Source organism: Rhea americana, unplaced genomic scaffold (assembly GCF_003343005.1).
Source record: "Rhea americana isolate MKP2758 unplaced genomic scaffold, rheAme1 scaffold_51, whole genome shotgun sequence".
NCBI classification, from domain to species: Eukaryota; Metazoa; Chordata; class Aves; order Rheiformes; family Rheidae; genus Rhea; species Rhea americana.
In genome coordinates, this window is record NW_028186657.1 from 1,671,692 (window position 1) to 1,689,605 (window position 17,914).

Here is a 17,914-nt window from a genome sequence, read left to right on the forward strand (position 1 = left end):
CAGCTYAGCAAATGAATGAGGTAAACATTTTATCCTCTGCATTAAAGACAGACACCTGAACTCCCCTTCTTGGATGGTCCCATTAGATGTACCATACTAGAAATAAACTACTGTTTGTTTAAAGCTTAGATATAKGTATATACATTTTTAACAGAAGTGGGTTATATATTTTTGCCTCTATTGTTTCACATTTCTTCCAAAGTTTTATCTGGGTTTAAGTAGYTTGGGATTGGAATTTTTAGTAAAGATCATTGGTATGTTAATATTATACAGCATTTCTTGATGAAGTGACATAAATCATTATTTAAAGAATTATATAAAAGAACAGAGTTCCCATCTCACTGCTACTGCATTAACAATAACAGGAATAAAGTTTGATCTTTGGCATTAATCTACAAAYTGACTTCCATGCAAAGCTAGATAGGTACTGAAGGAAATTCCATAAAGAGGAACCAGATTGATTATACAGTTTTTGTAAGTCTTCCTTTTACTAATTACTACACAAACAGTTTTTTCCTGGATTGTGGTGAAATAGATGCGTCATTCCATGAAGCAAAAAAAAAAAAAAAAAAAGTCAGTGCTCCAAAAGAAAGTGAAACCATTTTTCAAACAGACCCTTGTTTTCAGTAGAATATTCCTGATAATAGAAAGACTTTCAGTATGCCATTTCTGCCAATAAGGAGTGTTTTCAATGCCTTAGAGGAAAGCCAAGCACTGACATAGAGCTTCCACCATTCTCTCTTTCAGTGTCATAGGGGAAGTGGGATAAAATGATGGGAGAGCAGCTGCTTTTCTCCAAATTTCCCCTTAAGARTATATGAGCTCATAATGGAAACCCAGACTGTCATCAAAGAATATTTTCACAATCTCTATGTTTTAATATTTAAAAATTCCACTATGATGGATCATAGCAAACTAGCCTGGCATGGAAGTTCCACACAGATTTATCTACACTCCATAACTAACATCTAGGATTCTTGACATAAAGCTTGGGCACTTTATTATTCCATTTGTCCTGTAACAATAACTGAGCTAAGATAAATATGTGTGCTGTAGGCATATGTGTATACAGAACATGCACTCTGTAAATGTCTATTTATTTATATTAATCATTAACTATTCATGCTTTAAGATTGGGCAGGCATTCAAAGACAACCACCAGGTTGGGCAGCTGTTCAAGCTAAGCATTAGTTTGACATTACAATCAAAAAAAGAAAAGMCAGAATGCATGACTGATACACGCAAACAGGCAAGTTAAGATATTTTGGGAAGGAACTAAGTAGTGTGTGTGTATGGTTATTTGGGCACATATTTATCTGCTCAATGACTGTGAATGCAGCTCTAAACTTCTCTTGATCATTGCTAGCTTGCTGTTTAACTTGTGTGTTAGGACAGAAGTGAGTTTTGAAAATAGTCTGAAGTGGGGATGATGTGTTGCTTAAACTTGATCAAACCCATTCTGATTTGTGAAAGGAGAGCTATCCAAAGTGCTTCGTGGAGGCTAYAATTAGGATGACAGGCTGAGACTGCCAGAGCAGAGGGGCAACACTGCTCACCGCTTAGTCCTGGTTCCTGGTTGCTCATGCACAAAGTGTGTTCTGTGGTGCATCCTGCAGTCTTGGTCTCCRGAATGTCCGGAGACAGGTGGAAGGGGTCAAAGCATGTTGAGGCTTTCTTCCTGCCCTTGTGAGAAGATTTCCTCTGGAAGGAAAACCAGATGAATGGGGATCTAGTGCACAGTCCAGCCTCCTTCCAACATAAATTCAAAGGGTAGTCAGGGATTAGGACAAGAGGGAGGTAATTCTTTCTGACAATTCTGGAACAGCTTGAATCTCTTTCACTTGCCTGCTCTTTTAGCTGCTTCTGCCATATCTTTCTCAATACATTTTCTCAGACTGGTATTTTCTCTTTCAGAAGGGTGTAACAACAATGGCAGAACAAGTTTGAGCCCATGTGGGGTGTTGCTTGGCCCACCCTTGGCAAAATGGCCTTTGGAATAACAGCTGTTAAGATAAGAATGAGAATAACATTATATATATCACCTAAAACTGTCTGAAGACATCTGGGCCAACTGATCAAGTGAAAGAGAAGATGAGCATCAGCGAGATTAAACAGTAACCAGGAGTTACAAAGGTATTTTTGAAACAAAGACGGACTCAGCTTSAAAATAAGTATAAAAGAACCMTGAAAATTTGAAACAGTGGGGAGRGAGACCTTGGAGCAGAAACAGCACCTGAAAATACTGCCAGAAGTCGCTCCACTGGCGTGGTGACCTCTGTGTAGGCCTGACAGAGCATCCTCCCTGTCAGATACTGTGAGTGGCCTGTACTCCAGCTAGTGGAGTGACAGAATGGGATGCAACAAGTAGGGACTCACACCTTGGGTGTACGCAGATGACCTTGCAAGGTACTTTTTCACTAGCAAGTGCCTTAGCAAGTTGTAGGAAGCTGCACGGGTACACACAAGGCTAGTGTACCCACATCTCCAACAGGAGGTGTGTGTAAGGAGGTGAACGCCCCAAAAGGTTGCATGTGTTTGTAAACCACACTTTCTTCCACTTTGTGTTTGTATGACTGAGTGTGTGTGATTAGAACATTTTTGGGTTAGTTATAGAAGACTGTTTAGGAATTTGTGGGTATTTATTACAAATTCAGAAATAYACAGGACTGTGATTTATCTGTTGTATTACTGATATGGATCTTGAATGTATAGTTCACCAGTCACTGGTCCAAYTCCGTTTCATTAATAAATCAATAAACCTTTTTGATGCAGATTTGGTATAAAATATGTGAACTAATCTGTTTTTCTCTGTATCAGAGCCACCATTTCAAACCTGACTCAGAAAGCAGCACTCACAGCCTGCGGCCCTCTCCCTCTGCTCTTGTCTTGGTTCTGGCTGTGATCTCTAGCAAAGCAAAGTCTGGAGCTGAGGTTTGAGGTTGGTACACTGGATTCAGCAGGGAAGTTGTTAGGCCCACGCGAAAGTGCCATTGCAGTGCTCTAACCACGTGTTTTGTCAGGTTGGAGGGAGTTTAACTCAGCTGCCTAAGGTATGTGACCCCACTCACGCAGTGTTTCTTTGGAGAGGAGAGCTAAGGAGAGAAAAGGACTCCACTAGCAACTCTGTACATCTGTTTAAAGCTTTCAGTGCAGTTACTCCAGAGCCCTGAAACTACCCTCACTCAAAGGAGACCATGCCTCCCTCTCGGCTACTGTGCCTCCCAGACGTGTGACTGGGAACAGGAATTTGATGCACTGGGAACTGCTGGAGCTTATAAAATATAATCTGGTTTGTCTCACTGCTAATTTGGGCYGTTCCACCTTTGGTTTTATGTTCTTGCCACATTTGGGGGCACCAACTATGCAACACACTGCACATGCRTGTGCTGTTTCACCTGCGTGAAGGGCCTCTGAAACGCCACTGACTGTAGCAGAAGGGACAGGCTCCATCTCCTCATTGCTTTATGCCTACGTTGTATCTTTGATCCTCCGGCTAAAAGAACCCTTCTGTCACTAGAAAGTCTGCAGTATAGAGGTGTATCTCTTTCTGCATTTCTAAAGTACATCAGGTTGAATTCCATTTTTTGTTTTGATAAGCAGTGTATTTCTTGGTGYCCAAGAGTGTTTCAGTCTTGTTATCGTTCAGGTTTAGAACAGGACTAGTTGAACAAATCAGTTTGGTTTGCCTGCTGAATAAAGTGAATTGTTTTCTATTCTCATATAAATAAAGAAATGGAAACTTTTGCCTCATTTTCAAAATGTGTGTTCTATGTGCAGCTTTTCTTATGCTCAAATACTGGTTTATAGGAACCTCAGTTTATAAAATAGGTTTTATTTAAAAATTGCCAACATAAAATAATGTGGCAATTTCAGATTTTGTTTTAGTTGACCCAACTCTCAATTTTTAGAATAAATATAATATTAAAAGATCAAATAAAAAAAATCCCTAGCTCTGATTCTGATTAATGTGATAGGTGAGATTTTAGTTCATGTATTTCTCTTTAGAGAAATTTTTTTCACTAGATTTACCAGGTAGCAGTAGATTCAGTTCATTTAACGTTCTGTCTTCACAATATATTTCCCATCAAACAGTTCTGGAAGTTTATTTACTCTTTATTTACTCTTCCCCAGCTGATGAGACTGGCAGTATGAAAAAGACAGAAAATTGGACAGGAAAGGAAGCGCCTGTGGCATATCATAAAGGTCATAGTAATAATCTCATTTCCTCTTTAAAGTTTACCTGGGACTCCCAAACATTTTGTTTTTTTTTTCCTCTCTCTCTTTATTTTTGCTTAACTTCTACCACTGTACAAAAAAGGAACTATGTCCACGTGTTGCAATTCTGTGGTATTGCGGTGAAACGGAGCATCCCTTTCCTTTCAGAGTTTACATTTATAAGAGAGCCAGCACTTTGCTTCCTTCAGATCACAAAACCAACCTGCCTGGCAACTTCAGCTAATAGGCGTCACGGGAAAAGGTAAGAATTCCTTTCTTCTCTCACTGTCCCCTTTGTGGGACAACATAAATATGGCAACAGCTGACTTCAGATGAAATAAATGGAAACTTGAAGTAATTTATTTAAAAGTGTATTTAAAAAAGTTTTCATGAGACTTTTCTCAGAATAGTGTTTATATGTGTGCCTGAAGTTACGCATATAGTGTATACATGTAAAGTATATAGCTGATAGAATTGTTAGCTGACTAATAGAATAACTAATGTTGTAAGATAATGATCTTTTATATCTTACCAATGTTCATATTGCTGGGGTCTGTGCCTATAGAAATACATATCTGTGGTGAGACTATTCTTTGCTTTAAATAAATGTCATTCCGTTGACACCCTGCTTTGAGCTGGGATGGGTCCAGATGATCTCCAGAGGTCCTTTCCAACAGAAGTTAATCTATGATTCTCAGTGAAGGAACTCTGCTGATTTATGCAAGTTGATGCTCTACATCACAGGGAAAACATAATGTTGGTAGACTGTCCTCACCTAGGATGTGCTCAGGCAACTGCACTGATTAATCATGTTCAGAAATTGACGTTATTTCTAACTAATTTTTCAACAAAATTGTGAGAAGGGAAGGTTGGAGTGTGGGGGAAAGTTGAATAATTTTCCATGGAAATTGTTAACTTAATTCGTTAAAAACCCCAAATCTTTCAGCTTCTCCTTAAAATCAGAAAAAAAATCTATTTTCAGTGTTTAAATTTTGATGAAAAGTTGACACTGAAAAGAAAGCATATTTTACCCCCTTTTTCTCCCTCCAAGTTTTTAGTTGAAATTTCAGGTATCAGTTACATGAAGAGAACTCATAGATGCCATATAAGGATCACAGAAAAGAACAAGAGCTGACAATTTTCAAGAAGATGAAAACTGTGTTTTTCTTTCACAAATTACAGATAATCCCATGGCAGAAAATCATCAGGAGCTCAGAAAGTGTTTGCCTGTTAATGAAGCAATAGACAACTGACAGCTGCCTGATAGTATCTAGCTTATGACTGAGGTTTGTGCCTCTCTCTGAGCATCAGACGCAGTGTCAGCTGCTTCGTCTCTTAGATACTCGTTCAGGCTATTATATTCCTAGCTTCTGGTCCCATTAATAGCTGTGATGTGTGGCATACAAAATGCATAGCAGGCTTTCTTTGGCATTGATCCAGATACAGCTAACTTCTCATGAAGATTAATAACTGCTATTAGTAGCAGGAGCTGCCAGGAAGTTATCGATTTGGTGCATATCGAAATAAATACACACCCTTCCTCCCTAAACCTGGATGGAAAGATCGAAATAAATACACACCCTTCTTCCCTAAACCTGGATGGAAAGTTTTGTTTTATGTGAGAAGAGATCATAAGGAATACTTCTCTTTCATTGAAAATAGGACTTGTTTGGGAGGAAAAAAAGAAACAAAATTACCACTTGATTTTGTTTTATTTCATCTGCACTCAAACTCCATTGATAGTCAAAATAGACTTTGAAAGCTATATTCACCAGCCTCTGTTTCTAAGTCATATTCCTATCCATTTGACCTATTCTCCAGTTAAAGAAAACTGTCTGAAGCTGTATTTAAATAACAGTCATTGTTTTTCCTATGTTCCTGTTGGTTATTACAACATTTGACAAAATGTTTTGTGTTTCATGAAGAGCTCTAGCTGTATTTTGAATTCAAGACAAACAGTTTGAGAGCTAGAACCTGAATATACACAGATATATATTTATATATTCTCGTTACACATATATGCCTCAAGTAAATAGTGCAAAAATGATACACGACCAGCAATTTTTGCAAATATATCTGTTTCACTGACTTTAGTAGGAATTTTGCCTGAAATTGCTTGAAAAGTAAATTAGACTATATAATTTCAGTTGAGTACTAGAACTAGTTAGGTAAATATCAGTATTGAAGCCAGCTCTACACTGCAGTTACTGACACCACAGTCACTTGTCCTCAAAAAGAGAGAGAGTGAAGAACGTGGTCTAGCAAAACACTCAAACAAGTGCTTCTTTTTATACACAGTTTTGCTTTAATAGGACTACTGACATGCTTAAAGCAAGGAACGTGTTTAAGAGCTTTGTATAATTGGAATTTAATGTACAAAGATCCTTTGCTCCAATGCCTTATTTATGCAAGTAGCCCCACTAGTATTAAACTAGTATTAGCAGGACTTCTTTTGTGTGAGGAATACTTAACTGAGAGACCTTGGAATGCTTAATCTGAGTAGATAAGGCCAAGACTTATGCATACAGCAATTTCTTCTCAGTTCTGTGATTTCCACGAAACTGTTTTGTGGTGTGACCAAACTCTTGGCCTGAATCCTAGTGCAAACCTGCTATGCAATTTTAATGTAGTCTAAGAGTTCTTAGAATGGGAGAAGGTTTCTTAGTCCATTGGAAATGACTCTGTCCTCTTATCCTGTCCGGCATTGAGCTTGGCTTCAGCATACAATCATTAATGCTAAATGATGTTTAGTAATTTATTTTTTCTCTACAGATGTCTCACCTTCTATTTGTCTTACTTTCACTATTTTCCTTTGCTGCCCTTCTGGAWGCACAGTGGAAACTGAGGGAGAATGGTAAGCAATCTTAATTTACTGAGACTATAGATGACTGAATGGTTAAAAAAAGGATTGACGAGTATATTTGTGACTAAAAGTGTGGATTGTTASCTACAATGCCTTGGCCAAGGTTTCTACTATTTGTTTGTGAATAACTAGCCAACTAATTGGTATTAATAGAAATATTTAGTCCTAAAATATTGACACTTCTAACACAATAGCTGTTAATCTGAATATTTGCACTATGAAATGTCTTATTCCCTATTCCCTGTTCTATTGTTTCAAAAGTTTCAGTCATGCAGTCAAGAAGCAGAAACATTATCTTGTGACTTAGGTAACAGCCCACAAACAAACAGTGAAGAATCAATTGTCAAAAAGAACATGTCACAGAAAAATCCAGCACTTAAAAATAGTTTATGCAACCTTCCTGGTAAATAAGTGAACTGCAAACGCATTTGTAAAAAATACAGGGTCAGTAATAAATTGACAAATCTTTTAAATAATTTACTCACCATAAAATTAGACTAAATTCAGATGGTCATATTTGCTGCTCTAATTCATGCAGAGAAGCTCTGCAATGTAGGCTGCCTTCAGTGGGATGATCCACAAAGAAGGATCCTAATCAACACAGAAAAAAGCATTCTCAATCTGACTGAGAAGTGTTTTATTTCTAAAGAATAATTCAGCTATATTSATCAGTATCTTTACATCAAGAAATGATTTATCCTGTGTTTTCCCTGARCAATGCCACTATGCTGAAAACTATAGATATGTTTGTCAACATATTGAGAATACACCTTTATATTTTTGTGTTTGAARTCTTTAAGATTTACTCCGCTTGTGCTTCAAATATGCATAAACAGTTTAGTAAGGTTCCTAGAGTTGCATATTCTCTGCCATTTTAGATACAGCATTTGACATGTATTTCTTAGTATTTCTTCTGTGTGTCTTAAGGCTCTCATTTTGGTAGTGAAGTGTCCTGGTGAATAGGTCTTACAGCTCTTTATTGGAACTTTGTTTTCCTGAGCGGAGTACTTTCTGAGGTGCTGACACACTGAGAAACAGATTTTTGCTTGTTCTTGAATGTAGAACAGTCTCTGAGGGCATTGAACACAGCTGGGGAGCCTATGACAGTAGTGGCATCTAAGCAATAGCAGTGAAATTTTGAGAATTGTTGCCACACAAAAGTGCAGATGAARTTCTTGAGCCAACCTGATTACTATTCTGCTTTTCTTGTGAAACCACAGCAAAAAGACAGGAGAAGATAACAGTTCTTTAGTGGAATTATTCCAAATTATTTCATTATGTGGAATTTCCTCTAATTTGGAGTGGCCAATAGGGTGCTTAAGAGTTACAAGACAGCTCTCAGGAGACCACATTTCTCTGTTGCACTCCACTTATCTCTACTGTAGCTCTTAGTAATCATTCCATTTGGACCAAGGTGATAGGAGTACCTATGCTCCTTGTAGAAAATGGGAAATGGCGTCAGCTAGGAGTAAATAAAATCCGCTTACCTGGAGCTCTCCTCCTTCCCACTGCTCATTCACAGGCCTTTGACTCTGAAGAAGGCCATCAGGGAGCCAAGCAATTCAGCACCAAGGGGTTTCACAGACCATTCTGTGAACAAAGGCCAAGGGCCATSTGAAGGAGGAATACATGGGCTGTGCATCCTGGCATACTCATCTTTAAAATAAAGGTCCCTGCCTACTTCCCAGGGTTATAAACCTCTATAGGATTCTCTGGAAACATGGAAAAAAAAATCTCTTCTTCAATTAAAATGTCATCCCTACTGATAAACAAGTTCTAGATGCACTGTAATTTTCTAAGTTAAATCTCTTTTTACAGTGAAGATTTTCAGGTGATAGCGTGACATGGGGGCAATAAAGAAATAGATTTTTCAGTTCTCCTGGAGAGTGAAGCTGAATAAATGGCTCGATTCAATCTTTACAAGCACTGTTAAGTATGAACAGTTCCTAATACTCCTAATACTTTTTTTTTTTCCAATATTCAGTATATGTCATAGAATCTGAGTGGAGTGATGAGACACCAGCTACAAAAGTGGAGCTTATCTGTAACGTATCTGATGAAGCACTGCCAGTTTACTGGAAAAAGGGCACAGAAGTGAAAGGAACTGGAAAGACCCTGATTGCTGAAGTGAAGGAGTTCCCAGATGCTGGCAACTACACCTGTCTGACAGCTGATACCCATGAAATCATCAGCTATGATTTTTTCCTCATAACTAAAATAGACTCAAATGGGCAAATGATGAGGTCAATTCTGAAAAGTTTTAATGGTAAGGTCATAGAGTGTTATGATGTATTTTGTTTTGATAGGATGTAATGATGTATTTTGTTCAACTTTACACATTGTAGACCAAAGTGAGCTCTCTGGGGAACTGCATGAGAAATATACAGTTTAAAATGGGTCCTCTTCAAATATTTTATCAACAGTGAAGGTCAACAGATGACTTTTCTTGTGTGTATGGTGCATTTGATAAGAAAAATATGAATATATTGTCATTGGGATTAATTAAGGACTCTCTAGACCCATAGGATGGCCTCATGGTAGGAATGATTAGACTRGTATAAAAACTATGGAATAACATCGATACATCCCTACTGCTTTTCTGAAAGCAACTGACTTGCTTTATTTGCTGCAGTGTTCCTCTGTGAAAGAAATAATCTCTCTGTCTACATAAGTCTGTTAATGATAGGCTTCATCAGCCATCTGCAACAGCTTTGGTACATGCTAACTCCTATCAACAGCCATGTAGATGTGGCTAATGGGCTGCTATATAGCCCAGCCTTCAGCTATTAAATGTGGTTATGTGGCTTTTTAACTAGAAATGACTGCTCAGTTGGTAGCATGAGATTGTGTCTGCTTGTATACCCACCATCTGCCAAAGTGGACAGGAATCTACTGAGTTACTGTGTTCTCTCTGCTTGGACTTGGCAAAAAAAAANAAAAAAGGAAAAGAAATGTTTTCTTTCTTTTTCCATCTAGAGCCAAACAGGACATTTTTAAAATGTGAGGCAAAGAATTACTCTGGAATTTTCATATGTTCATGGATGACAGAAAATGAGACTCCAAATGTGAAGTTCACAATCAGAAGTCTAAAAGGGTAAAAGCTTGTACTTTCCTTAGCTACCTTGTAATAAGGCCAAAGCAGCCTTCAGTACTAGTCTGCAGAGGAGATCCTGGATTGTGGATTGCCAACTGAGAACACAAAGAAGGGGAAGAATCTCACTCCCAGAGTCTGAACATGTGCAGAAGGGTTTGGGGCCATCACAAAGTCTTACTTGACTAATAAGGGCATGGAAATTGCTCAGGAATAATAAAGATTTGAGAATGGAACAACCCCCACTGGACTGTTACAGCTGCTACAAGTACAGCTGCAGAGTCACTTAGGCAATAACAAAAACTGTTCATGCAGCGGAGAGAGAGGAAGTTGAGCCAAAAGTAGAAGCAATCATAGCATTGAGTCCCTTCTCAGCAGATCCAGTGGCACTAAAGGARTGGGAGGCTGCACCCACTGCAAAAGCCACATGTCCACTGACAAGTCTCAGTTGAGGGACACTGCAGAAACCTGCAAGGGAAATATGTGAGGGGAACCTTGTGGGGATTTCCTACCTCCCACTACTCTTGGGGGTTTCTCCAAAACATGGAGCACTTAGGCAGAGGTCACTTCAGTTTGTTAAAGAGGAAATAGCTGCAAAGTGTTTTATTTCGCTGAATGAAAAAAAATAGAGCCAGATTCAGGTAGCACTTTGTAATTGCCTTTTGTTATTTGTTTCCCAATGGATGCATTTTAACCTTGCCTGATTTATTTCAGCAAGGTTTTAGAAAGAGCTGAGGAACAAAGTTAGATACCAGAGCTTGTCATGGGACAGCGGTAATAAAGGTCTTTTTTAAAAACTYTGAAAATGTAAGAATACCCACAGGACTGTTTTTACAGTGGTTAAAGTGAAGCCATAGAATGATTTAGGCAGCAGCAAAATTTTATATTACCAGCTACATGATATCACTGTGACAGCAAAAATTCTCAGAACAAACCAGCATTTCCAATACCTTCTTCTGTTCTGTATTCAGCTCTCAAGGACATGTAACCTGCAGCAGCCCTGTGGCTCACATTGATAACTCAGTGATTAAATACACAGCGCAGTGCCAGAAGGAGAACTACTGTCCATTTGCTGAAGAGCACCAGCCAATTGAGATGTTCCTGGAGGTCATCGATGAGGTGGAATATGAGAACTATACCAGCAGCTTCTTCATCAGAGATATCAGTGCGTACACCAGAAATCACAATTTATTCTTAGCTTTATTCTTGTTGTTGCTGAGAGTGGAACTAATAATGATAACGAACCAAACTAAGGTTGGGAATCCCTGCCCTATTCTACTGTAAATCTGTATCAAGCCCCCAGTTACAGGAACAAGGGAAAACAAATCATAGCAGCAGTCCAGAAGTGGATGAGGAAGTGAAGAAATAAGATCTCCGTAGCTTGTGACTTCCTACTCTCTCTCCCCCACAACTCCCAGAAGTTTCTATAGCATTCTGTATGATAGGGACACGTTTGGGAAGGGGCATGTGGTCTCCCAATCACAGAACAAACAATAACTGAGCAGGCTCTTCTCTGGGACCTGCAGACTTACCAGTGACTCAGATAATGGTTAATGCTACGTGTTCTTCACTCCTGATCCATTCTTGCAGGTGGACATCTATGACAGGTTAATACAAACTGACAGGAATAAGAACAACCGTGACTATGATGCCACAGGGCGCAGAAAAATGAGGCAGGATCCTAAAGAAGCAGATGCTTTCCTRAATGTCCTAAGAGTCAGCAGTCTTTGAGGATGGTCGTCTGTCTCTGACAACATCCTCAGCAATCCTCTAGGCAAAAAAAAAAAAAAAAAATAAAAGGCTCTGGGAGTCTGGTTAATTTTCCATGCGAATTTTGGGGGGTCCCAGAGCTTATTTTTATAGAAATATCAACAATAGGACACCAACAACTGACATCATGCTGCACTCATGCTTAATTCCTACCATATTTTCTCTTGCAGTAAAACCTGACCCACCGCAATGTGAGTATGTGGCCAAAAATGGAACAGTGACCTGGACCTATCCAAAAACTTGGAGCACACCAAAGTCCTACTTCCCTCTGACTTTCAAAGTCAAAGTTGAAAGAACAAAGAGACACAAAATCAAGCCAGAGGTACAGCATTCACAATGAGCTTTTCTTGCTTTAACAAACCATATAAATAATATGTTTTGTACGCAAGACTCACAGAATCATATAATCATAGAATCAGTAAGGTTGGAAGGGACCTCTGGAGATCATCTAGTCCAACCTCCCTGCTCAGCATGGTCACCTAGAGCATGTTAGACAGGGTTGCATCCAAGCGGGCTTTGAAGATCTCCAGAGAAGGAGACTCCACAACCTCTCTGGGCAACCTGGCCCAGTGCTCCTTCATTCTCACAGGGAAGAGATTCCCCTCACGTTCGGGTGGAACCTCCTGTGCTTCAGTTTCTGCCCATTGCCTCTTGTCCTGTCACATGGGGCAACTGAAATGAGTTTGGCCCCGTCCCCTTGACACCCTCCCTTCAGGTACTTGTACACATTGATAAGATCCCCCCTCAGTCTTCTCTTCCCCAGGCTGAAGAGGCCCAGCTCTCGCAGCCGCTCCTCATAGGGCAGATGCTCCAGCCCTCTGATCATCTTTGTAGCCCTACACTGGACTCTCTCCAGTAACTCCATGTCTCTCTTGTCCTGCGGAGCCCAGAACTGGACACAGTACTCGAGATGAGGCCTCCCCAGGGCTGAGTAGAGGGGCAGGATCATCTCCTATAGACTAGGGAAAAAAAAAAAAAGAAAAGAAAAAAGTGCCCAGCCCCAAATGTGGTAAGAAACAGCCTCCCTCCCTGTTCCATGAGCCAGAAGGCCTAAACAGCACACTCTGGGGTGGATGCAACCCTGATGTAACTGGGACATAATGTCATGCCCAGTGTTGCATACACATGCTAGCGTGAGAAAAGTCTCTACTAATTCATATGTGGGGTTGTGTGAGTCCTAATTTGGGAAAATCCCAATTTCCCAATCAAGTCTAAGATCTGTGGCACTGAGTTCCTGGTGTGTTGTTTGTACCTGGCTAGCTCAGATTTTCTTTATAGGTGAATGGTCAAATAGGGAATCAATGATTCATTTGGCAGCATTTCTGTGGAAACTGGTGGAGACTACAGACTTTGCCATTCACTTCCCAAGTATTAGTTAATTGTTAACTAAATATTTCTAATCAGTATTAGCCTTAAATCACAAAATGTCGTTGTTTCCATTGCTAATACTCCTCAGTACATTACACAACACAAAGCAGCATTCTAGTGATTTTGCCTAGGCTGACAAAGAAGTCAGCTGCAGAACTGGAAAGAAGTACATGAACCAACCAACCACAGAGCAGTGCCTTAGCTGCAGTGCTACTCTTCCTTGGTCTAGCAACCAGAAAAATAAACCAATACATATGATCATTCCATACCGTAAACTGATTAACCAACAACATTAAAAGATGCATTTTTCTATACAAAAAAATAAGGAGGCTTGTACCAGCAGATGGGGCCATTCCCCCAGTGCTGACTCCTTGAATTTAGCGAGGTTGTCTTTGATCCTTTAAGTAGTGAAACTGGCTAGTTTTAAGAGTGCTTTTTGTACCAGCCACAAGTCCTCAGTGGAAATCTCATGGATACTGAAAAGCAGGGACTTCTGTCTATTAGGGATGCTACTTTGGGAAAAGAAGAAAAAGGAAAATTCTGATAAAAAACAAGCCCTTTGTTTAATGATACAGTTTCAGTTTTGAGTTAGGATCACTTTACATTACTAGCTTCAATGGAAGGTGGACTATCTAGTTTGTTTCTACAGGGGCTGAGATTTTCACAGTTCTTCATGACTGATAGCTGTGGGAGCAGACTGGTGCTTTGGAAACAACAGACTATCCGTGCTTTTTGAGTTACCTGTGCTTGTTGCATGTATCTGGCACTTCCTCCTGTGTTCCTCTTGACCCTTCCACCTACTGAATGGCCTGTGCTCTGTAGGTTCATGAGGTTGATGAGCAGCATATTCAGATTCCAAGGGCTGGCCCAAAAGACATGATCTCTGTGCAGGCTCGAGATCGCTACTATGACTCATCCTGGAGTGAGTGGTCTTCAGTTTGCAGGTAAGACTTAAAGAACCTTTTTATTAGAGAAGCAAAGCTGATTCCCTATATACAAGAGTGAGGAGTCTATAAACTTCTTCTTACATACTTATTTATTTCATATTTTCTCAGAACCAATTTTTGCTCCTGAACATTTTTTTTCATGAAATATCTGTAAGAGAATACAGATCTGTAAGCAAATGTGACTATATTGGGCTGTCTAAAATAGGATTTTCTTAACAGAAAAAAATATGAGGAAACAATCAGAATCCATTTAAATTGGAGATGAAACAATAGATGCGAGTTCATGGATATGGTTAGTAATTTGAAGTATACTGCCTAACTAGGCATTTATAAAATTTTCTTTGAGAAATAAAGCACATTTGGCTGTTACTTTGTTAACCAATACTGCTTTCTGTCCTTTCTGGTTATGGATAGCTTATGAACCAATGTTGAAGGTCCAAATACAACAGACAATTCATATGCAATTAATTTTTATCAGTAAAATAAAAGAGAGAGAGAAACACACACACACACACACACTGCCATTAACTGGTTTTGCTAGACTTAGGAATGGCTGTTTTCAGAAAAAAATCAATCTCTTTCTGATTAGAATTGATTAGCATTCCCTGTCAACTCTAAATTCATCTCTATCATTCCAGGTCAGGACATTTTTAAGTAAAAAAAAATGAAATTAGCCTATTTCAGATCAACACCAAAAAGAATTATGTAGATTTTTTTTATCTTACTCTCTTCATTTTTTCATTCTGCTTTTTTGCAAGTTACACACAGATGCAAATCTCTCTCACCTCCAAGTCTCCTCAGTAACATTGGTGAAAAATTGTAAATGTAACACTATTGAAACGATTCAAATGAGATCACATTGTTCTGTGGATCAGATCTTCACTGGTATGGGGAACTCTTAGATGCAAATATATACTGAAGGAGATTTACAAAAGGGGCACAGGAGGACAGATGCCTAACTCTCATTAGCTGAAGGAGAACTCCGTAATCCCCAGCAGACATGGGAATTTCACAGCCTTACATTATCTGCTTCTGAGTCCTTTATAAAAATTGAGTGGTGATATTTCACTAAATGACTCAGACCAGTAAAGTTTCAATTGGTAAGTGGAGTAAACATCTGTGCCTGCAGAAAATGAAGATCATTCTTACATGAATTTTCTTTCTCTTATTTTACAGACACCAGTAAGAGATTCTAGGAGAATGGCACAGTGCTSCTTAGGAAAGAAGGAATAAGTTGGTAGAAGTAAATAAGTGTAACTGGAAGAAAATCTGCATTTAAGATTATTAAGAAGCCATGACTTTTTTTTATTGTAATAGATTAATATGATGCTGATTCTGGCAGCTCTTTTAAATTCCCTAGACATGAATAACTCTTCTATCATACATCATGTTAAATTAACATGTTTAGTAGAAATGTTTTTGATATGTTGCTGTCAGCTATTATTGTAGGTTCTGCATATTATTATATTGCATTTATTTATTTATTTATTTATTTATTATTTCCTTGAGATGAACATTGCAATGACAGATGTTGGCAGTTACTAGTTGAAATGTTTCATGTGTTAATTTATATGGAAAGTAACTTATTGAAAAAACTGTTTTGTTATTTAACTATTTATTATTATTTATTTTGTTGAACTGTATCAGCATAGAAAGTCTTGGCTGCATGAAGCAGCCATGTATCATGTATCAGGGCCATCTTCATCCTCCAATGTGACAACAAATATTTTTGCAGAAGAAGAAATTTCAAGCTCAGGCCCTAGAAATGTTAGCTGCTGCATTTTGTCAGCTGTCTTTGCTTACCTCATGTTGATGCCCAGGTTGACACTGCAAATGGTTGTTGCGTAAGAAACGAAACACTTTTAAGTCTTGTGCTTGCAGCAGGACCCAAGCTACACTGGAGGCAACAGGAGTACTGGCATGGATGCCTGTATTCACTCACTCTGAAGCTGTTGTTAAAAGTCCTGTGGCCACCTCTCATGAACATGGAAGAAAATGGGAGCCGATAGCTGAATATCACATCTCCTGTATGAAATTCTTTTTCTTATCATTAGTGATCATTAGATGACTTTTATTCAGTAACCCATGTGTACCCAGTGCATCACCTGTTGTGGAATTTTCTTGCAAAATAATTYGTTCAGACCTCCCACGCCACAGGCACAATAACAGAGCACAAGTAGCCAGCAATCTCTAATTGAGACCAAAGGCAGCTTAAATTATTTAAGAGTTTGACTGCACTATATCTGATATTTCAGAGACGTATTGCTAACTGGCTKTCTATGTGGATGTTAAGCATCTGTTTAAGATTTAGAGAGTCTCAGAATATAGATTTTTATAGTTTATTTTGAAATTACKTCTGTAGTGCCCCAAGGTGTGGTAGGTATCTTTACTGAACCTTAGGAAAAAACTAAGGCCTAGTTTTGAACTGCTTACAGTGTAAGTGCCCAGGTCTGGAAAAAGGTAGAAGCATGTGTTTGAGTCTACACTTTCTGCAAACCAYTTATATTCCAGCTTTCAGGGGGGCCTGATACTTTCAAATGTTTTTGAARATTTAGGCCTTAAACTCAGATACAGACACACTGGAATCAAAACAGTCTTCCATTGGGACCATGCTTCATTTTTTTTCCAGTCTCAGTAATGGGTGGTGATTTAAGATATTTAAACATTGAAATGTAGGAAGTATCTGATATTTCAGAAAACTGTTGATAATCTAGCTACAAGTGCTGTTAGTATTTCTTAATAATTAGAGCACACATCTTATTTCTGCTGTAAATACAATTTACTTCATCATCTGCTTGCTCTACAAAGGAATTAATAAATACTTCAGAAAAACAAAGTTCGTTTCCATGTAGTCTTTTAGTATGAATGGTTAACAGCACGTTACTTACCTGTCAGAATACTATATACTACTTCTGAGGCAATCTGTAGGGAGGAGTATTAACTTTTTGTATACAAATTGACTGTGTTACCAAACTCATGGCCTGTAAAACTGTACAGGATAACACTTCAAAGTGATGYCTGTTAGTCAGCAGCCTTTTCCAGACCCTGTCCTGTCGACTGAGAAGTGGCTCTTTTGAATTCTGAGAGCACAGTGAAGTCCATTAGCCTTCGTGGTTCAGGAGGTTTGCAACTGAAACCAGGCCGAATCTATATGTTGAGGACTTTGAGATTTCTCTCTAATACCGTTGGTACAATGTTTAGAATTAGTGAGACCTTCCTGTTCTTCAGCTATCCAGGGCCAACTCTCAACACCTTTGAAATCAATGAGGAATGTCTAACTTTGATTCAACCTTGTTTTCACTCTTAGTGATTCTCAGGCTAAATTTATCCAGACAAAAACAAGACTGGTGTGTTATCTTTAGGTGCATATGATTTCAGTGCCATGATCCCGTAAAGTGAACTAAACCTCCCTACAGGAAGCTGTCCTGGCATAGATCATGAGGCAGTGAGGAGTCAGTAGTGAGGAAACTCATTGTCTAAGATTCTTCAGAAAAATAACAAAGCACAGCTTGAAACTGCCATTTTTTTTCTGCAGAAAAGAAGTTCATTGCAAGATAGCTGCTCTCAGACTTGGCCTCATTCCTTAATTACCCTTTTCCTGGGGCTTGTATGGGTCCATCACCTCTGAAATCTGCTCTAGAAACTGTTGGTCTCCCATGT

At 38.9% G+C, this 17,914-nt stretch overlaps 1 protein-coding gene across 1 annotated transcript; it reads left to right on the forward strand.

Annotated features, from left to right (window-relative positions):
- The first annotated feature begins 4,398 nt into the window (after window positions 1-4,398).
- On the forward strand, window positions 4,399-14,255 carry IL12B (interleukin 12B). Its single transcript, XM_085317838.1, has 7 exons — window positions 4,399-4,477; window positions 6,988-7,069; window positions 9,063-9,344; window positions 10,055-10,172; window positions 11,141-11,334; window positions 12,110-12,261; window positions 14,130-14,255. The coding sequence occupies exons 2-7, from the start codon at window positions 6,988-6,990 to the stop codon at window positions 14,253-14,255; spliced, it is 954 nt and encodes a 317-aa protein (XP_085173964.1). The 5' UTR covers window positions 4,399-4,477.
- The last annotated feature ends 3,659 nt before the right edge of the window (window positions 14,256-17,914 follow it).